The 20221-nt window shown below is 34.8% G+C and overlaps 1 protein-coding gene across 1 annotated transcript in view; it reads right to left on the reverse strand.

Annotated features, from left to right (window-relative positions):
- GABBR2 (gamma-aminobutyric acid type B receptor subunit 2) overlaps positions 1-20221 on the reverse strand; it is a 202375-nt gene that overhangs the window by 122168 nt on the left and 59986 nt on the right. Inside the window, exons 6-7 of the mRNA XM_085317035.1 lie at positions 17059-17166; positions 4912-5034 (exon numbers count right to left, since the gene is read on the reverse strand). Of these exons, the coding sequence (XP_085173161.1) occupies positions 4912-5034; positions 17059-17166 (231 nt within the window). The remainder of the gene's footprint in view (positions 1-4911; positions 5035-17058; positions 17167-20221) is intronic.

Raw genomic sequence — 20221 nt, forward strand, 5'->3', positions numbered from 1 at the left:
ACTCAAACACTGAGATTTATTAGCCTTGATTCACCAGCCTTAACATAGTTATGAGTTAAGATGGAGCTCTGGATCACAGCTGTTAAGCCTGAAATAACTCTTATCTCTTGGTGATGTCTACGTGCATGCAATCCATAAGTACATAAAGCTTTTCAGTGAATGGGGTCATGAAGACAGTTTTTAATGCTGATATTTATCAGATCATTAAGTAAAGATACATTCTATAATATCTAAAACCAGCCTTACCTAGAATAAATGAAGATCAAAGCTGTGCCTAAATGACACATGGTATTGATTTAATGAGTGTAAAATGCCATATTCTTTGACAGAAGTTGCTGAGCTACAAGGAAACCCTAAACTAAAGTATATCAAAGAAATTTTGCTCTGCTGATGTGTCTTATTATCATGAAGGTGTTAATGGTGGATTTATTGGTTACGGAATGAAAACTTTTGCCAGGGTAGCTACATCACATTGGGAGCAGGATGAGCAGCATATTAATATTCCTAAACTAATAAATAATAAATGAAACTCCTAACAGGGATGCAGACTAAACTGTTGCTGAGTTTTGGTTGTTAATGAAATGGTTCAGACTTGACTACTTACATTTCTGGTTAGCTTACAAACTATTTTCTTTCTTTCTCTGATCAGTGGTCTAGCATCATTACCTTAAATAACTTCCAGAACCATATATTTAGTTGAATTTACTTGCATTCCAGATAATATCTCTGGAATATTCATGTTACACTAGGAGCAATCTCAGCCCTGAGCATCACACTAATTCCTACAAGCTTGATATACTTGTGTCAGTAGACTGATGCATCTTAGGTCATTTGCAGCATAGTGTTGAATCAGTTAATGTGATTTTTTTCTGAGTTAGCTAGTTAAATAAAAAGCTTAGGCAAAATTACTTAGTTTAAATCAGGCTTATTCTGTCTTAGTTAGAGAGATGTAAGGCACTGATTTTACGCAGTCCACATATGGAATTTTTCTGGTTGAACTTAAAATCACAGTCTAAAAATCCCATCTTCCAAAACATCAATTAAGACTTTGCATAGCAAACAAGATAATAATATTTAAGTTTGCTGCTACAGCTGTAATCAGGAAAAATGATTTTACTTTAAGTTGAGTTTGACTCCTAAAAATGCAGGCTTTGGTGTTGGAACTCCCTGTGGAGAAGGATTAGTAACACCACTCCAGTCAAAAACATGTACTGCATGATGCCATCCACWAAAGATTAAGTACTGACAGATCAATGATGCTGGGTTAAGGACATAAACAGGTTCTTCACAAGGATATACTAGATCATACAGAAATTATTTTCTCTGCTTTGTTCTGCATTCCTTTCCAAATAATTTCTAGTACTTAGACTGTTTGATTGCTACTCAGCATATTTTCATGGAATTTTCTAACACCAGTGTCCTGCTCCAACACAGCACTGAAGGAGTCAGAATATAACATTTTTTATGTAACCTTAGGACTTTTCTATTCCATATGCATCACTTAATACTTTTCTACATTGAATTTTATCTACCATTTTATTTTTCAGACCTAGAGTTTTGCAATGTCTCTCTGCAATTCTTCACAATCAGCCCTCATTTTTACTATCTGGAATAACTTGCTACCATCAATAAATTTTTGTCATYTCATTATTCCCTTCCTTTTCTATTGAACAACACATGCCCCAGCACAGATCCCTGAAGAACTCCACTGTCTATGTGCCTTTTTCCTGAAGAATGAACTTTTACTTATTCCTTGTTTCCTTCTTCTAAACAATTTTATATTCACATAAGAGCATCTGTATTATTCCAATACTATTAAGTTCCCATGACAGCCTTTGATGAAAGAAATTTCAGGAATCTAACGGGCTATGTCAAGTTCTGTCCACATGCTTGCAGACTTTGTCAAAGGATTTCACTGAATTTGTGAGCTACATGTTCCTTCACAAATGACATACATCTTAACTCATCCTCAGTGTAGCACATTTAACCCTAATTCTTTTCTTGATTATAATTTTTATCAGTTGGACTGGTACAGACATCAGCTTACAAGTCTGAAGTTTCCAATCTTTCTTGAAAACATGGCAAAATGTCTGCAACCTTCTGCTTAGATATCAAAGCAATTCTTGGCTAAAAATTAAATACTGCTGTTTGGCTATTACTCGCTTGAATTCTTTTAGAAATGTTGTAAGAATATGGTTCTAGTGAAACATTTTTGGTGGCTTTGTCTATTTATTCCTTGAATTCCTCTATCAGCAATTCCAGTCAGTTTTTCAATGAGTTCAACATAAAGGCTCTGTCATAGGAATCTCCACAAGCTCTTCCACACTGAAAAAGGCAGAAAAATACAGCCTTGTTCTCTCCAAGTACTTCTTTTACACTCTGATCAACTATTGCCCCCAAGATTCCTTGGCAAGCTTCCTGCTCAGAATATTTAGAGAAAGATTTATTGTTCATGTTTATGACTTTTGCAAGTGTTTAGCCTGACTTATTGTCTTCTACATTTAACCTACCAGAGTTTATGATCTTTTCTGTTTTGGTTATTTGGATACAGCTTTGGTTTTCTTGCTGTTTAGTCATGCTGAGGTTCTTCTTTTTCAAGTCATGCTTAATAAAGACACACATTTACTCTGTGCCTCTGATATGGTATTCTTAATACTCTCTAGGCCCCTTGCAAAGATTTAACTCTCTAGGGTCTCCTCTGTAGCTTCTTTTTAAAAGCTTCCTCAGTTTTATGATGTCCCCCATTCTGAGGCTGAGTTCCACCCTAATGATTTTTTTTCTTTTTGGCAGTTGTTGCTTGAAGTCGAGAAGCATTCTGTGTCAGAAAATGCTTTTGCATTAAATGAGACTCAAGCTACAGTACTCTATACAAAGCATATGTAGGAGGAACCATACTCTTCTTTTGTAGAAGWTCAGGGTACAACTACAGAACTTTAAAAGTAATCCCTTACTCTATCTGTAACCTATTTGTTACAACAAACAAATCCAACAACTATCCACCAAATCCAACATTGTCATTTTCTTTTAATAGAAGTGTTTCTGAGACTTTTTGAAGCAGAGCTCTGCTTTAGGAAAGCAAATTAGAGTTCACCTCAATGTTTATATCATAGGTACATAATTTTAATGATGAAATTCACTTGCATAATACTTTTATTTCCTTCCCTCCCAAAATCCATTAGTTTAAAACACTATGCATAACTTAGAGTAAAAATGAAAAACTCTAATACAAAAATTAAGTCATTTCTATGCTGAATAGAAAATACATTTTTTACTATGCATATTCAGTGAACATGAGTTTTTTAAATATCCATTTTACATGGGCTTGCATGTTTCTCAGAGAGTTTCAGTTCTAATACAGATTTCAGGAACTGATGTGCAGCCCAAAGTCGAGGAAACATTAAGCTTTAAATGACATAAATTAAATCGCCAAAGAATACACATTTACAAGCTCAAAGGTAAGCTGCAGTCACTTAAAAGTGAAATAAATATTAATTTTCAAGTCTAGGGTATTTATGTTTTAATAATTTCTAAAGTTATTGCTACAAAAAAAATTCACTCCAATCAGACGKAGAGATCTTCAGGTGTGGCTTCCCTTTTATTAGGGAAAGAAGTTAAAGTCTTGCTAACACAGCACTAAAATAAGTAATAATGTAAGTGGATTTTATGACTACTCATCGTAGTATGTTTGTTTTTATACAAGTAGTGAAATAGTTAACAATACTGACAATTGAAATATCACTTGCAATGCAGTTGAAGCTTAATGAAGTAAACGTGGCTATTAACATGCTGCTATTGTTTCAAGCTCTCTGCAAACAAAGAAGTGTCTGTACAAGAAACATTTTCATTACATTTTCCATTTCTTATTGACAATCATAATGACTGGTGTGTATCTTCTAAAAAAAGTTCAAACTCTAGGAAAAAATTGAGAGATCTCTTTTCAGACTGAAAAATGATTTTTTGAAAGGTATCCCTTGTACTTTCGAAGATACCATTCTAAGACATCTTCCAGAAATTGTATTCAACTTAAATCTAAAATCTTCTCTTAATAAAATCCCAGAACTATACTGCAAAGTAAGAGTAAAGTAAAAGCAATGGAATAAAATACCACACCTTTTCTTGCATTAACATCCAAGAGCAAAATATCATTTTTTTTCTTCCTGACTGCCAAACTTTGGACAACAGAATATAGTTTATAGATTATCCTGAGATAATCCAGTTTTCAGATATCTCCAGTTTCCGTGTTGGAAGTAAGGAACTCTCAAAGACTGCCAATTTACATGAAGATACAATATTATATATTTTTAAGTTCTATATATTTGATACTATGGTGTTGCTGTCGTTTACGTTCAGTAAGCTCTACTTCTAGAAACCTATCAGAACACTAGAAAAAAGGTGACAGTAAGCTATTATCTTCTTCCTGTCAAAACCTCTAGCATGGAAATTACATTAAAATAGGAACAATCACTGTGTGTGCATGCACATGCTCTTGCTGAGAATAAGCACAGCTGTAGGTCACAAACTTCTGCAAAAGACTGCAGTATACGCAGTGACCTCTACTGCATTTATTTTGAATGAATTCACACTGAAATCTGCAAATAGGTTCTGGTATTGTATTACTTATTGCAACAGAAAATCTTAGCGAAGAACTTTCCTATGTTTACAATGCTTTCATCTAAAATATCTCACAAGTGACAGAAATGTGACACCTTCAAATACAGATAGGATTTCTGTTGGTTGTAGTGCTTCCACTTGTATTCACTTTTGAAAAAAAGAACATACCTCCCCCACAATCCCAAATACACAAAAACTTGACCTGTTTTCATATAACCTGGTATATCCCTAGCTAGGCCCTATTGAAAGCTATAGATACAGATATATGACCATGAATATCAGTTGGGCTTAGGGACATACCTCCATGTTATACTTTTCCACTGTCCTTCTCAAAGGGTCCACAACCTGCCAGCAAATCAGGATGCAAAGATCAATCAGTAGCATCCCTCCAACTATCACCAATAGCTTCTGGTCTTTAATGATCTGGAGACACACACATACACAAAAAAACAAACAAACAAACAAAAGAACGAAACAAAAAAAGGAGATTCCCATGAGCCAGTTCCCTGTACAGTTTTCCTCCTATATAGGGGAAAAAAAAACACAGGCTGCTAATAAATACATTTTTTAGTAATGAACAAAGTCAAGTTTCAGAAGTATCAAAATATGAAAGCAAAAAGGAATAACTTAGTTTATTTCATGTTTATTAGCAGTATCTAAAGTACATTCAAACTCCTAAAAAAGAGACTGGGAGGATTCTAATATATTAATATTGACTTCCAGGATTAATATTGAATGCTGAAAAATAAGCTTTTTTATTCCAGAGACCCACTGTTGTGTTTAAGAGTGTAAATATGGAAAAGTGTTCATTACAGTGCTCAAAACATGAGGTGTTAAGCAAGAATTCATTTTTTATTATGATTTATAATATTCACTTTTTCATAACATTCTTAGATGTGGAAAACACAATTGTGAAATCTCAAAATATAGGCTGGTTTTAGAGATTTCTTTCTGTTTTTAACCTTTCCCTTTGTTACCCAGGGAGAGGAAAAGGATAATATATTTTTTCTATATTGAAAAAGGCTTTTGTGTACATGCAAATCATTTTGCATGTATTTTAAGTTCAAAAGAGAAAACAGATTTTCTATTAAGAACAAGGTAAACTATATATTACACTCTTGTATGGCTGCATATAATTCCTATATTATTTCTACTTGTATACACACATCACCATAGACAAGTATAGACTGCAAGGAGATTATTTAAGTTGCAAAGTTTTAATAATGTTCAAAATACCAGACTTAAATTAACTTCAATGCAGTCCTCCTGTGCCAATGTTTATGACATTTTAAAATGAACATATTCTTCTATCCAATATTCAAAACATATTGCCCAAATGTTTTAACATGGCCAAACCCATATATTTTACCCTATTCTTGGTTGTCATTTCATCCAACTGAAATAGTCAAAAATATTAAGCCTGAGATGCTTAATAAGGCTGTGGTTATTTCAATGTAGTTTGATAAACTCGTTAGAAAGTTGAACATCGATTATAAAGCCAAAATTGTCAGCTAACCTTAAAACAGGTAGGATAGTATTCTGGCCTGCGATAAGTAATGTTTGTATTGAATTCTTAACAAGCTTAAAGAAAGGACAGAAGTTAATAAAATGTAAAATAAAGTGGGAGGAACTTTTGAAAGTTTGTTTTTCACATTGTTTAGTGAAATGCATTCTTTATTCTGAAAGAAGTTTCTACCACATTATGCATCCTCTCTGTTAAACTCCTATTTTATTTTATATACCATCTGGAGTAAACTAAATATAAAACTAAGGCTAGCAATCAGAATGATCTAAATGACTTGATATATCATTTTCATTTTCTGAGACCATTTATTTAAACATAGGAACCTAACATTATCATAACTGACCAGAAAAATKATGCTTTTCACATATTTGCACAAATAATACATCCATCTCAACAGAGATAGAGCAGGCATGTCTGCAAAAGAAGGGTAAAAACAAACTTATTTGGCAAAGAGAACTTTGAAGGGAAAGGAAGTTGTTGGGGTTGGGAAGGAGAAGGAAGAAAGTTGCAATGTATTTTCTCTGTAAACTAAAAAGAAAGCAGATATTAAGCAAAGACTCTCAGAGCCAGTTTAGTTGGTCTCTGGTCTACTTTGGGTCAATGTAACTATGCTTAACATTTTACTCATTTTCCAGGTAACAATCAAAGCTGGAAAAGGTCTGACTGTTGATCACTGAGATTATCAACTGTAAAGCGGCAGTTAAAAAAGCCCACACAATGCTTATCTCTTAACGCCTCTAAACAGGACTTAAGTGAAACATACCTAATGCGGGTGCCATTAAGTATGAATGGGCACACATGAGAGAAAATCAAGAGGAGCCAAGTCCAAATAGAAACTGGATTTGGATAATATGTGGGCATTTCAGTCCAATACAGATTCATGATCCAGAAAACAGCTGCCTCCTATCAAAGTCAGAAGTGTTTTTACCAACCAAGCTGTTTGGTAGGAAGTATGACAAAAGGCCTGTGAGCAGGGGAAGCCAGTCTTCCCTTTGCTATGGCAAAGTCAGGCACCCACTGCAAGCTGCCCATCCCACTTGGCTCCCTGGATCCCGTTGGGACTGGCAYTTCTACTACTGCCCCACAGCCTGGACTCTCAGGAGAGATGGAGAGTGTCCTTCCCAGCCTCCTGCCCAGGACTCATTTGGTAGGTTTTAACCTTCTTGGAGAGGAAGGAAGGAGGATTTGAATGAAAGTGTCTCATACTTGGTATTATATACGGAGGGAGATGTGGCTCCTTTGCCATCACTGGATGAATTTTAAGAAACAGCTCTTGTTTGAAAGGAATAATTTACCCTTCACAAGTATAATCATTGCTTGCACCTGAAAAGCACTAAAACATTTCCGTCCATCCTTCCTAAAATCAATAGGGCAGTATGGTTCAAGAATCAACCCTCAAAGTTTCACTGCTGTCTAATCCAGCAAGTAGAGTGTACTGCATCTTACCAGTTCTTGCCAACAATGTGTAGAGGATAAGCACATAACCTGATCTCAAATTGTACTCGAAGAGTCGTGTGACCATAAATTAACTAATACACCATTTAAATTTGGTTCTTATTGAATCAGAGATGAATTGTGTAGTAGCTTGTATTTTTGCTAGTGCTGCTTTCAGTAAAGATATGTTCAGCAAATATACACAGACATATCTGTGCATATCTATATATCTATTTGTCTATATCTCTATCTATCTATCTATATACATATAGGAAGAAAATGTTTTCACAGTTTTCAGAAGCTTTATCCTTTAAGTATTACTGTTATGACTAAGTACTTCTTACTTTAGGACAATGCTATCTTTCCATGACAATTCTGAGATTACTCATATAAGAACTTCTGYTACCTGCTTCTGAAATATCTGAAAAATTCACATGAGAATTCTTGTTCTACAAGCTTTGACAGATACCAGATTTTAAAATTGTTTTTTGTCCCTGTAGCTTACAATTAGTTTTATTGGCATATTTTTGTCATTTTTTCTTTTTAATTGATTGGATTTATTTTACTAAAGTTAGTCATTTAACCATTAGGTGTATAGCCTCTTGATAAACAGCGGTCAGGGACAGAACCCTCCAAAGAATTATTCATGTATTTTAGGTACAGTTTGGGATCAGAGAAAGTGCTGTTCTAAAATGTCTTCCTTGCCCTTCCTCCCTGGTAAWGAAGATGTAAGGATACTTAACTTCAACTAAAAATATGCATTTGAGAGACTTAAAGCTATGCAAAAAAATTCTGCCAAAGGTTGTTCCCTTTGCTCTACTGAATCATAAATGTTCCCTGAAAAATTCTCCCAAAGCACCAGTAACCATGTCTTCTTTTTTAGCTGAAAATAATATTTCTAATGGGACAGCTAGGACATACAAAAATGAGACAACAGCCCACTGTCTTCCTAATTTACACCAATAATAYTGATAATGAAACTAGAGTTGCATCAAGTGCAGCTTTACCCACCATTATTAATGAAGCTGGTATAGCTCTGCCAGAATCAAAAGAAAGAAAGGATAAAAGCAATAGTAGTAGTACTGATAATCCATTCACTAATGGGATCAGAAGAAATTCTAGGGTTCCTATTAGCACAGCTTACTTCAGGATCACATCACTGTGCATCCTTCCTTGCTCCTGGGTACCCTTTATTTGTATGTGGCCTTTCACTACTGAAGATTTGCTAATTCATATTTTAGATTATTTTTGAGTTTGGTAWTTTTTTTTTAGCAGATAGCTGTTTGCTTTTTAGAACAAAAGAAGTAATACAGAAAATATTGGAGCTATTTCTTGAATACCTCTTTGAGGATCATTTTTTTCCTGTATTTTGAACAGAAAGGGAAAGGTTAGTAACAATAACTGTCACTGGCTGCAGGCATTATTCATTCCTTATTTCTGCCAGAGAGCAAAACGCCAGGGGAAAGGCAAGCAAAAGAAAAGCCATAAGAGAACCAGAGGAAGCAATCTGGGCTGCTGCAAATCACAGTGTTACCAGTGATGCATACAGGGCAAAACAAATGAAAGCAGGTATCCTGAAGCTCTCTCTTTCCCAGGGCTCCCTAACTCATCCACTCTGACTCTGTTCAGTACTTTTCAAAACTACGACAACAATACTGCTCTTAGGCAGAACTCTTAATAAAACTACTAGCTTTTCAGAATGAGATACTGAGATTCAATAATTTTTTGGACTGAAGGCCAAATCAATGGGTACTTGGCTCGGTCAGTGCTCCTGACAGCACAGAATTCTAATAATGTTATTTTTATTGGGAGAAAATAAGTAATCCAATTTGTCTCACATGTTATGTGAGGGTTGCCCTCAATTTAAAAGAAAATAAACAGTTTTCTGCCTTTCCATGCTACATCTACCTCAGTTAAATTATTCTGGACGGCAGAAAAAAAGATCTGTGTCAGAGAAATGCTGGGGAGTAAAAACAGATGCTGATCTATGTTAGTGCTTCATTTTCCCAAGCACATTTAAATGCCAATGATTAGCAGTTTTGTCTTAACATAAATTGACTCTGAAAAATACCATTGGCACATCATCATCAGCATTTCCAAAAGTTTTGCTGATCTCCCCACTCCACCCTCAGGAAGCCTATCTTTCCCTCTCTGTAGCCATTATTCCCACCCACCAGCACTCTTTTAAGTTCAGTACATTCATTCCTTAAGAAACACCAGATGTACCGAAGGAGTCTTGACTCAGATTTTGTGAATCCAACAATTTTTTTTTCTGTCTGACAGAAGATTGTCATAAGCAACTGGGGCAGCTTGTGATAAAATATGCAGTTCTTCATTCAGAGGAAGAGAGGGTTTTTTTTTGTTGTTGTTGTTGTTTTTGTTGTTGTTTTTTGTACCATTTTCACCTTCCTTCCAGTAAGTCAGCTTTGGAAGAAAGGCACATTAGTTAATAAAAAACATTTTCACAGGCATGCCTGATTCCTTGCTGAAGTCAAGCTATCATACAGCAGCATCTGTGAATAATATTTTGTACCATCTGTAATTGGATAGGTGAATCCGTCTTATCCTGGCAGATCTGCCTACTGTTATAAATGCCATTGCTATCAGTCTGGACTTTATCTGGAGAAGAAGCTACCTGTCCTGAGAAAAAWTTCACTCATAACAGAAACTGGTAGATCAGTTTGTCTTCAACAGCATCACTGTGTGAGCAAATCAAGCTTTCCCTCTATTCCCAAAACTCGTGGCTTAGTGAACATCAAGACAAGTTCAAGATCAAAGTCCTTGTCTTCCAAAGAGTCTGTGGTCTGATCACAGATTACATAAAATGCATCTAAAGCTCTGGGTTGAGGTTTCTGCTCATGAAACACCATGAAATTTTCTACAACAACTACAGGCCGTACTACATGCTGTGACTATTTAAAATGTACATTTCAATATTTTTTCACAGAGCTGTATTTTTTTGGTTCTTTTCTAAAGCATATCCATYGTGCTCTACAAGATCCTACCCTCAAACAACGTATGATATTGACAGGTAATTTGTCAGAGTGCACCAAAAAAATCATTTGATTTGCCTAGTGTGGTTATGGTAAGGCAGACTTTTTCCTGTTATTTCTTACCTTATTAGAAACTGTCTTTGCAAATGTAACCTTTTCCATATATGATATGGACCTGAGAGGAGAACTATATTCTAAATCAGGGAAAGAGACTCTTGTACATGAAAATCTACCCTCTTCTTTTAATACAAAGCTAATGTAACATTAGCGTTGTACTTTCTGCATTCCAGAAATAGCTTTCCAGCATGTATTTCATTTCCTCTTGTCTTTTTTTTTTTTTTTTTTTTTTTTTTGATTTTCTTTGCTACCAGTGACTTCCTCTTCCTTTGTCAGGATAAAGTTTCTTTAAATTTAAACAAAGACCTATTAGCTAATTCTTGAGTTTTTTTTCATTCACTACCTTCAAACAAATATATCAAGGCTGGGGCTGTTTATAATTTTCGATAAAAATATATATTTTCTTTATCATAATGCATTCCATGAAAATGTATACATATTTTTTCTATTTAAGAAGATAATTCCTGTTTGTCCTACATAGAATCTCCAGCTTAACACTAGCTGGATGAATCTTAATACAATTTAATAACTTTTTTTTCCCTAGTTGTTCCTTCCCCATGCTCTTGCAAAAGAATCTGTAGAGAGGGCACCTCTCTATAGAATCCTTCTGTGCAGCTAGCTGCCTTGATCTTATTCCATGAAATGAATAGCACTGACAGCCATTACAGAAGACCTAGCAAATCTGAAACTGAATACCTTTCCCTGTGGACAGAGCAGAATCATGCTGATAAGAGTTGTTCCTCTGAACTGCAGAGGAAAGGGGAAAAAATAAGCTTGTAGGAAAAAATGGTAAAGTCTACAAGGCCAGAAAAGGGTATCATATAATCACTCCTAAACTTGCCTTCAGTATATTCTCTTCATTCCATGAACTGCCCAGTCACCTTTCATTTCTCCTGAAGTGATTAACAGACACTTTAGCATGGCTTCTCTGCATTTAGCATGGCAGCACAGGTGGAGTGGTGCAATGAAGATGCTGATGCAGTAAATTGGTCAACTTTTCCTTGCATAGACCAAAAGAGAACTGTCTTTGTGTTATGAAAACCATTACTATTTTAGAGAACTATTCAGCAATACATTCTTAATTTCTGATGTTTAATGGAATTAAAAAAGGACTATTGAAAACATGTTTTATACTTGTTCCCAATAACTCCACAACATCTTTTCAACAGTTGTTACAGGTATTTCCTATAAGAGGTTCTGTGATTGCTATAGGGAACACTTTTCGCACTGCAGTAACATTGTTTTAATGAGTAAGTGCTAACAGTTCATAGAGCATTACAGTGGCAAGCTTTTTTGACTAACAAATCACTGGTAGTAAAAAGTTAAGTTTAAGACATTTTACCTTCTTAGAGGCTCTTTAATTAATTTGATGAAAGATTTTTATATCTAGTCATAAATTAAAAAATMCAAAATAAAGTTGTTTTCTGTGATGACCTACTGTAACCACAGCAGCCTGAGAGCTCTAYGATTTCTACTGCTTTTCATGCTAATGGAGTGTATGGTGCTACTGATAATGATCAACAGTTGGATACGAGCAGAAAGCTTGTTTTGAGGACTAAATAGGTACACTCATTAGCTTGTTAAAGCACTCATTTTTATAACTTTTCCTTGTTGACTCTTGTTCAGAATAATTGTGGAGCATGTTTGAGCAGACTCATCCTCTCAATCACTGCAGAGGATGTTTTCACTCTGCACCTTGCTGCCAGCAGAAGCTAGGCAACTAAAAGATACCTTACTCCTTTTCCCTTTCATACAAAACACAGGGGAGCAAACACTCCCTCCATTTTTTTTTTTTTTTGAAGGAAGTTGGCAGAAGACACAAATTTCATAGAGATTATAGAAGGAGAAGATCTGAGTGATAGTTTAAAAACCCATAAATTTTCTCATCTTCGAAAACCTAAACCTCAGTAATGCTATAATACATAAGTGAATCGTAGAGATGACGATTTTACTAACATTGTCAATTCAAACATATGGAGCACAGAGAAAAATATAATGTTATTAGTTTCAGAAAGCTCTTTTTCAAGGACAAAAATGAAAAACATTGTAGCTTTTAAAAAAATCAAAACTGCACCGAAGAAATGTGACTCGACACTTTTAGGATCAAATTATTCTTGCTAAAAATGTTTCAGAGAACAGATTTACAAATGGACACTATCACAATGTTAACACTATTGTGTTAACTTCTGTACACTACTATAAGCAGAGCTAGATATGCTGTCTTTGGAGGGCTCCATATCCCACCTACCTAGTAGGTCAAATTCACCTTTGAGAGGAATCCATCTGCTGAGCTCAGGATTGCCTTGGCCCTGAGTGTGGAAAATTTTCTACAAGGGATGTGAATTCTCATCTGTAGTGCTACAAAGGATTCCAATCTTTAGGAAAAATGTGCACAAAGGGTTTGAATGGTCTGAAATAAATATTCTGATTTTGTTTGAGATAACATAAAAAAATGTAGACTTTAGTATGAAGTACGAATTTAACTAGAAAAGTATACTACACATTACCAAATAGCTGGGTTGATCAATGCATTTGATTGCATTTACAATCCAATTTCAAGCTATTCAGGAATAAATTTCCTCATACTGTATAGCAATATGTTCCTTATTTCTCTGTTATTTGTTATTCTCATAATGCATAGAAATTACTGCTATAGCACCATTTAAAAACAGTTACATTTCCCACACAGTTTTCATTGTTTTCCTTTTTTTCCCTTACAATATTCTCAGTGAAAATTAAATACAAAACATCCCTCCCTGGTTACCACACATAAARCACTAAGTACAAAAGGACAAAGTTAGAATGTGCTATGATATGCATAAGACAAGTTCACAAGTTTTTCTCAACAGAGAAATACTGTACTTTCAAATACGAATTGCAGTAACACTGAGACCTATATCATAAAGCTTTATTGTATTTATCTACAAATCCTTGTCTTTGTAGGAGCAGAATATATAAAGCTTATGGAGCCTTTAAAAATTACTGCTTTGATTTGGTTATTTTTCTGTTTTTTGGCAAAAGTGAAAGGACTGTATTTGAGATACTGGAGTTGTACAAGAGCAGATACTATGCAGTACTGCTTTTAAAGCCCTTAAGGTCTGTTACTCTGTGGAAAGTGTAGTTTCCCTCAAAAACAGACAACTTTACAACCTTCCAAGCTTCACCAGAAGTAGCAGCTTCTTCAAAGAATTCTTCAGCTAAAGCTTCAGTAGGACACCACATGGTCTCCTGCCACTGATACTCTCTTCTCACCTCCTATCCACTGCCAGTCCTCTCCTACTGGTGAGGGAAACAGGAATGTTGCCCACCTCTTTCTGGGCAGAATATCTACCAGTCCCAAGCAACACAAAGGGGACTTATCAGAAACAGATTTGCACTTCAATTTTAAATGTTATGATTATTTTTATTACTAATTCTATTCAATTTTCCATTATCTTTACTAATCTCTTTAAAACTTAAAAATAATTTATTTCTCCCTACTTATTTTGTCATTTCTTTCTGACAAAAATTGATTCCACTTCAATCCTCTGTTTCAAATCCAGCTAAAATTAATACATTTTTAATTTGCTTCCTTTGAGCCCAATAAAGATCAAAGATGATAACTGGGCTCTGGGAAAGTTGCAATATTTGTCAGCTAGCAGCTTGGCAGCAAAAATGTATTCTGAATTTCCTGGTTTATTTTTTCCAATAACAAAGGAGTGCAAAGGAGAAAGCTGAGTTGTATAAACAAAATTAACAAATATCTTCACCTAAATCAAGACATCCTAAGCCATTTAGTTCCACTCTCCACTGCACTAAAATAGAGCTATACTGTATTATCTACGATTCTACTTATATTCTCACAATGAGATAGAAATTGATTCATCTTTTACAAACACATGACAATATGCATTCACCAAAAGTTTGGGAGAAAACTTGTCCTATCTGATGAAGATAAATAGCTTTGCTCATTTTATTCTTTTCTCTGTTATTTTAAGCCCCTTGCCCTTAAATGAATGAAACAATAGGTTCAAAAACCATACAGAGATTCTTTTACACTGATAAATTTCACTGTTTGGAAATTTTCCTAATGAAATATCTAGGATGGCAGGCAAAAGTGGTGCACCTAAAAGTAAGATTTTACTGACATACCTATATGCAGGTAGAAACTTAACTGACCAGAGGTGAATTATAGCCAAGTTATTTAAATCTTTTTGTCACATTGTACTCCTTGTACTGAAATGCAAATCTGCTCTGACATGACATAGCTAATTCAAGAAGCATTAATATGTTTTTTAAATGCAGTTTTTCCCTTCTTTATTTGCCAACTGAGAGACTGTTTGTGAGAATTTGCATTGTCTAGGCTTCCATACATGTAAAATGCTTTGTCTGTATACTAAATCTATGGAAAATGGAAATGTTTTTCTGGTAAGACATAAGTAAATATATCATGTTTTTGAATCAGCTCTTAAATACAGTTTTATATGTCCTGGTGGACCAAAGACAGAAAATGCACTACAAGTAAACATTCACTGTGCATAGCTGATTTTTCTTTTCCGGAAATTTGTTCTATGCTTCGCACTTGTATTCTGAAATGGGATATCCAAATAAGGCAGACCAGGATTATTCTGTGAAATATCCATTTTTTCAAGTTTACAGAAAAAAAAAAGCATGATTCACTTACTCCCAGTATATTGAATAAGATACTCTAATACCTTTAATGTTTCCAATATCATTCAAAGTGAAGGAATTTCTTGGTTAGCATCTAGATGTCTGAATGTTTATCTCTCTTCTATCACACAGCTGCTTTTTAACTAATCTTAAATATTTCTTAAACACACAATTCTGAATAAAAAATTGCAATTTAATTACATTATTTGTTACAGATTCTGCTACTTTTAATTCAAAGGTCACTTTATTGTTCACATGGAAAGAGATGGACTTCTTGAGGAATATGTACTATACAGAATTTGAGGAAGTTGTTCAATTAATAGACAATGAATATTAATGCTGAGTAGCAATTTGGAGCTCTAAAATGAAATGTTTTATAAAAAAAGATAAAGCAAAATCTTAAAAACAATCCAGCATTTATAGCTGGAAATAGCCTATATTGTGGAAATGATAAAATTCTCAATATAGGAAAGATTTTTTGCTGTTATTTTTCACACCGGCAGTATGTTGTGCAACTTCACTAACTTAAAAGGATTTGTCAATATAGCTGAAAGCAAGCTTTCAATTTAAATTGTAATTTTTYAGATGGTAGCCCTTTCATAGACAAAGACTTCCATACACAAAGGGAGTGATTTCCTGCTTCTCCACTTCCATCCATCCATTGTATCCTGATTCTGATACAGACATTACTTGCAATTTTAGTTAATTTTAAGATACCTTTTTTTCCCTCTTCATTATTTTAGATATTGAATGATATTTGGCCCAAATCTTTTTAGGGAAAGGTATGTCTTGTGGATACAACAACTATCTAAGTGCTCTAACTGYAGAAATAATACAGCTCTAATAAAAAAAAATTCAGGTCTTCCATGATCATGCATGGGGCTGAGGGAGAAAAGCAACTGAAGAGTTTTTTGGAAAAATTGTTCTCCTTACTTTGGATGTAAATGCACCCTTATCGCTTATATATATTTCAGCTGCACATACAAACTGTATTTGGCACTACTTTTCATTTTATAATAATATCTTTGTTCTTGTGTTTCATGTACATTTTTCTTAATGATTTCTCTGTCAAAATGACTTCTAATCACCAGTCCCATTTTTAAATAAAACTATCTAATCAAAGACACTTCATATGCAGAAAGAAGCTGCACTGGAAAAATATCAAAAGAACAATATGAAGATGAAATCCTCTACTATTGCTAAGCCTAGTCTAATTGTTTACAGAAAATGTTACGTACCAAAAATTCCTTGTACCTCAGTGCCTCATTCTTAATGCATGCTTATCCAACCTCCATCAAAATTAGAAAAAGAAAGGTGCATAAGCAGCAATTTTCTCTTGTCTCCTTCCAGCAGTCCATGAAAAACTTGTGTGCAACACCTCTACGCTAGACAGAGATATCCAGAAAAGCTTTCATAACAGCTAGTGATGTGGAAACAGCATGTTAAATAAGAATTAGAAACTGAATTTACTTTGAAAGTCTATAATTGTATTCACTGTCCACCTACTTTCTTTATACAGAACGAAAAGCTGCTGCTTGATCCTACCTCTCAGAGATTATAAAGGAGTCAAAATGTAGATCAAGAAAGCCACAGTCTCAAACTATTCATGATATTTAAATGTGACATGTGAACAGAGTCAGCAAAAGTATGGCTATCCAGAAAAATGTAGGAAGACAATTAGAAAATGACTTTAAGAATGGAATGAGAAAAGAGTTTACTTTCCCTCACCTTTTTCTTCATTTTTACGTTTTTGAAAATTGCATGAACTCTCCACGTTTTTGCAAACATTGCACCAAATGCAGTTGTGTATCCCACTGTAAGAATCCATGTTCGAACCTAAAAATATATACATATAAAAAAAGACAAAGATATTTAATTTTCACTAGATGATAACATGCATATCTTTATTTCAGTCACAATGCCATTTTTTTCCCACAACAGTTGAAAACAAACTTAGAATAAGTTAAAACAAATTCAAAAAAATGTTGACATTTCAAATTTGTCCTCTTCACTATTTTCTTGCTTTTCTTCTCTCCTTCCACTCCTTCTCCAAATATAGCAAATCTGAATGCTGAATTCACAACTCTTCCACATATGCAAACACAAATTTGTTACAATATAGTCTATTTTTTTCACTTCTATTGTGTTATACACAGGCAGAGGAAGGAATAGTGGATCAAGACAAAAAATTGAGACCAGAAAAAATTGCCAGGGAGCAACATTACAGCAACATTTTGAACTGAAGTAAATAGGTAAGTAGAGATGTTATTCAGGCTAAATAAGAGGAAATTGTATTGAGGTATACATCAGTAAGGAACTAATAAGCCCTGAGCATCCTAGTAAGATAAGAAAAAATGACCTTAAAATTACCATATAGGTAAAAGTGGAATGACAGGAAAGTAGTCAAGATGGAAGAGCTGAATCAAAGAGAACATGTGGAACTTGAGTCTAAGAGAAAAGGAGATGGTGAGAACACACAGAATGGTGGAGTGATGGTACCCTAAATTGGCTACAGTTTTGAAATAAAGCCATGTAAACACTTTCTTTATAGTGAGATAGAAAACTAAATGACATTTAAACTAAAAACCCCCCTAAGTTTCTTTTAGAATAAAAATTCGAAAGATTTCCTTTGTAATAGAGAAAACTCAAAGTGATGAGAGAGGAAAGAACACAAGTTACAACAGCTTTTTATGCAATTCCCATTTTTTATGCAGCATCCTTGCAGGTAGGTCTTGGTTTTCAGCCAAGTCAGTGACATTCAGAGTTGTAGCAAGCTCTGCACAGCCCCCTCAAGTTCCTTGGAAGTATCTCTTTCTGTGACCCTTGAGACCTGGCTGTTTGAAAGTTTTTCTACCACAAACAAACTCTTCTCTTTCCCAAAGAGGGACCACAGACCACAGAGAAGCAAGCAGAAAACCATGGGAGAGGCACAGCGGGAGGTACAATGAGGAGGGGGAAACAATTTCCTCCTCACTCTAGAGAGTCCACCTGGTCCAGCTGTCAAAAAGGCATATTGCATAAATATGAACAAAGAAGTAAAAATAAAATGCATTGGACAGTGCAGATGGAAAAACTGGGGGAGACACAATGGCTAAGAGAGGGGAAGGCAGCCTAGAAAAGGGTAAAGTAGGCTTTGTTCTGGCTGGCCATGCTAACCATACATTGTTGTCCAATAAAGCTGTTTTCTGACTGAATGTTTCTGATTTGTGGGAACCAGGACATTTAGAAAAAGGATTTAGAAAATAATGTTTTGATGAACTAGAATCAGATTTTTTATTGGAAACTGGCCTGGTTTCACATCTGATTTCTGGATAGTCTGGGATTCTTAATTTGTGATGTCCTTTATGCATACATGCATATTGATATCTGCATAAAGATGCATACTGGAACACGCATATGACAATCTAGGTGCGATGTAGGATGTAGAACTTGGTAGTCTAAGTTAAATACTAGGAATAACATAAATGTCGCACTTCTAGGCCTATGTTAAGTTTTTGCCTTTTCAGAGATCTCCTGCGTTTCAACTGTTGTGCTCAAAAACTGATTTTTTTCCCCAAATTTTCTGTGCAATAGAAATTGTGATTTTTAGAAAGCATTGGATATCAAGGAGGAGAAAAAAAGAAATGGATTCACACAAAAGATATTGATAAAGTAATAAGAGACATAAGATGACTACAGTGCCTTAAAAAAAAGTCTTTATGATCAATAGTGCTGAATGGATGTACAGAATGGTCCTACCTTGGGACTTGGCAAAGAAGAGATATTCGAAAATTCGCAGAGATAAAGCACTATGAATCAGAAAGAATAAAAACAGACTGAAGGAGAGGAATCAAAACAGATGTTGTATCCAGCGTACTCAGAGAGTGTACGACAAAAAGAAAGAGGAAAGTAAGACAGTGACTGGAGAGGCAGGTGAGATTAAAGGTGAGGGAGGGGCTACTGGTTGGAAAAGTTAGAAAAGAATTGAGGATATAGAATCACATGTTACAGATGGGAAGAAAGATGGAAGGAGGATGGAAAAGATGACTTACTTATCCAATCTAGTGACAGAGGGTTGAAATAATTGCTTTTACCAATTTGCATTCACATATCTAGCATAAACAAAGATCTGATCATCATCAAGCTAAACCATGAAAAACTCTCCCTGTATTCTTATTCTAACATTATACTCTATTCTTGTTGCCTATCAGTCTCCATAGCCTTTGCCCACATTTTGGCTCTCTACGCACAGTAATTGGAGATCAATCATTTAAAGATTTTATATGAGCTGTATATGCAGTTTATATGAGCTCAATACACTTTATCTTGTATGGGGTCTTCTGGCAGCTTATGCCTGCATGACTGATCAAAAGTCATATTGGTTATGGGGAAATTCACACACATACCTCCTCCCCTTGGCAGCATATCCTGAATTAGAGCAGCTGATAAGATAGGAATGTGAGTGTTAAACAACATGTGCAAATAGACTTTTAAGACTGCCTGAGAGGGCATGTGCCCCAAAACTGGTAASACTACAGAGGGAGACAACCATTGGCTGGGTTAAACAGCAACCAGGGAATCACCATAGACATCTGGAGATAAAGGATTATATATCTTATATGTATATGTATATATACACACACACAATATAGAATATATATATATACACACCATATATAAAAAAAAGGTATATAAAGCCATGTGTGTATATATATATATATACACACACACTCCCCATATATATATATTTTATGTATATATATACACTCACATCATTCATATATATTTATATATGTAGACACATATATACACACCTTATAGACCTTGAACCTATTTTTCACAGATTGCTGCTTACAAAATCAGTACCAGTTCTGATTTAACTCAGACCACGTAAGTGGAGCAGTTTCTCCTT

This window comes from Rhea americana, unplaced genomic scaffold (genome assembly GCF_003343005.1).
Source record: "Rhea americana isolate MKP2758 unplaced genomic scaffold, rheAme1 scaffold_486, whole genome shotgun sequence".
Lineage (NCBI taxonomy): Eukaryota > Metazoa > Chordata > Aves > Rheiformes > Rheidae > Rhea > Rhea americana.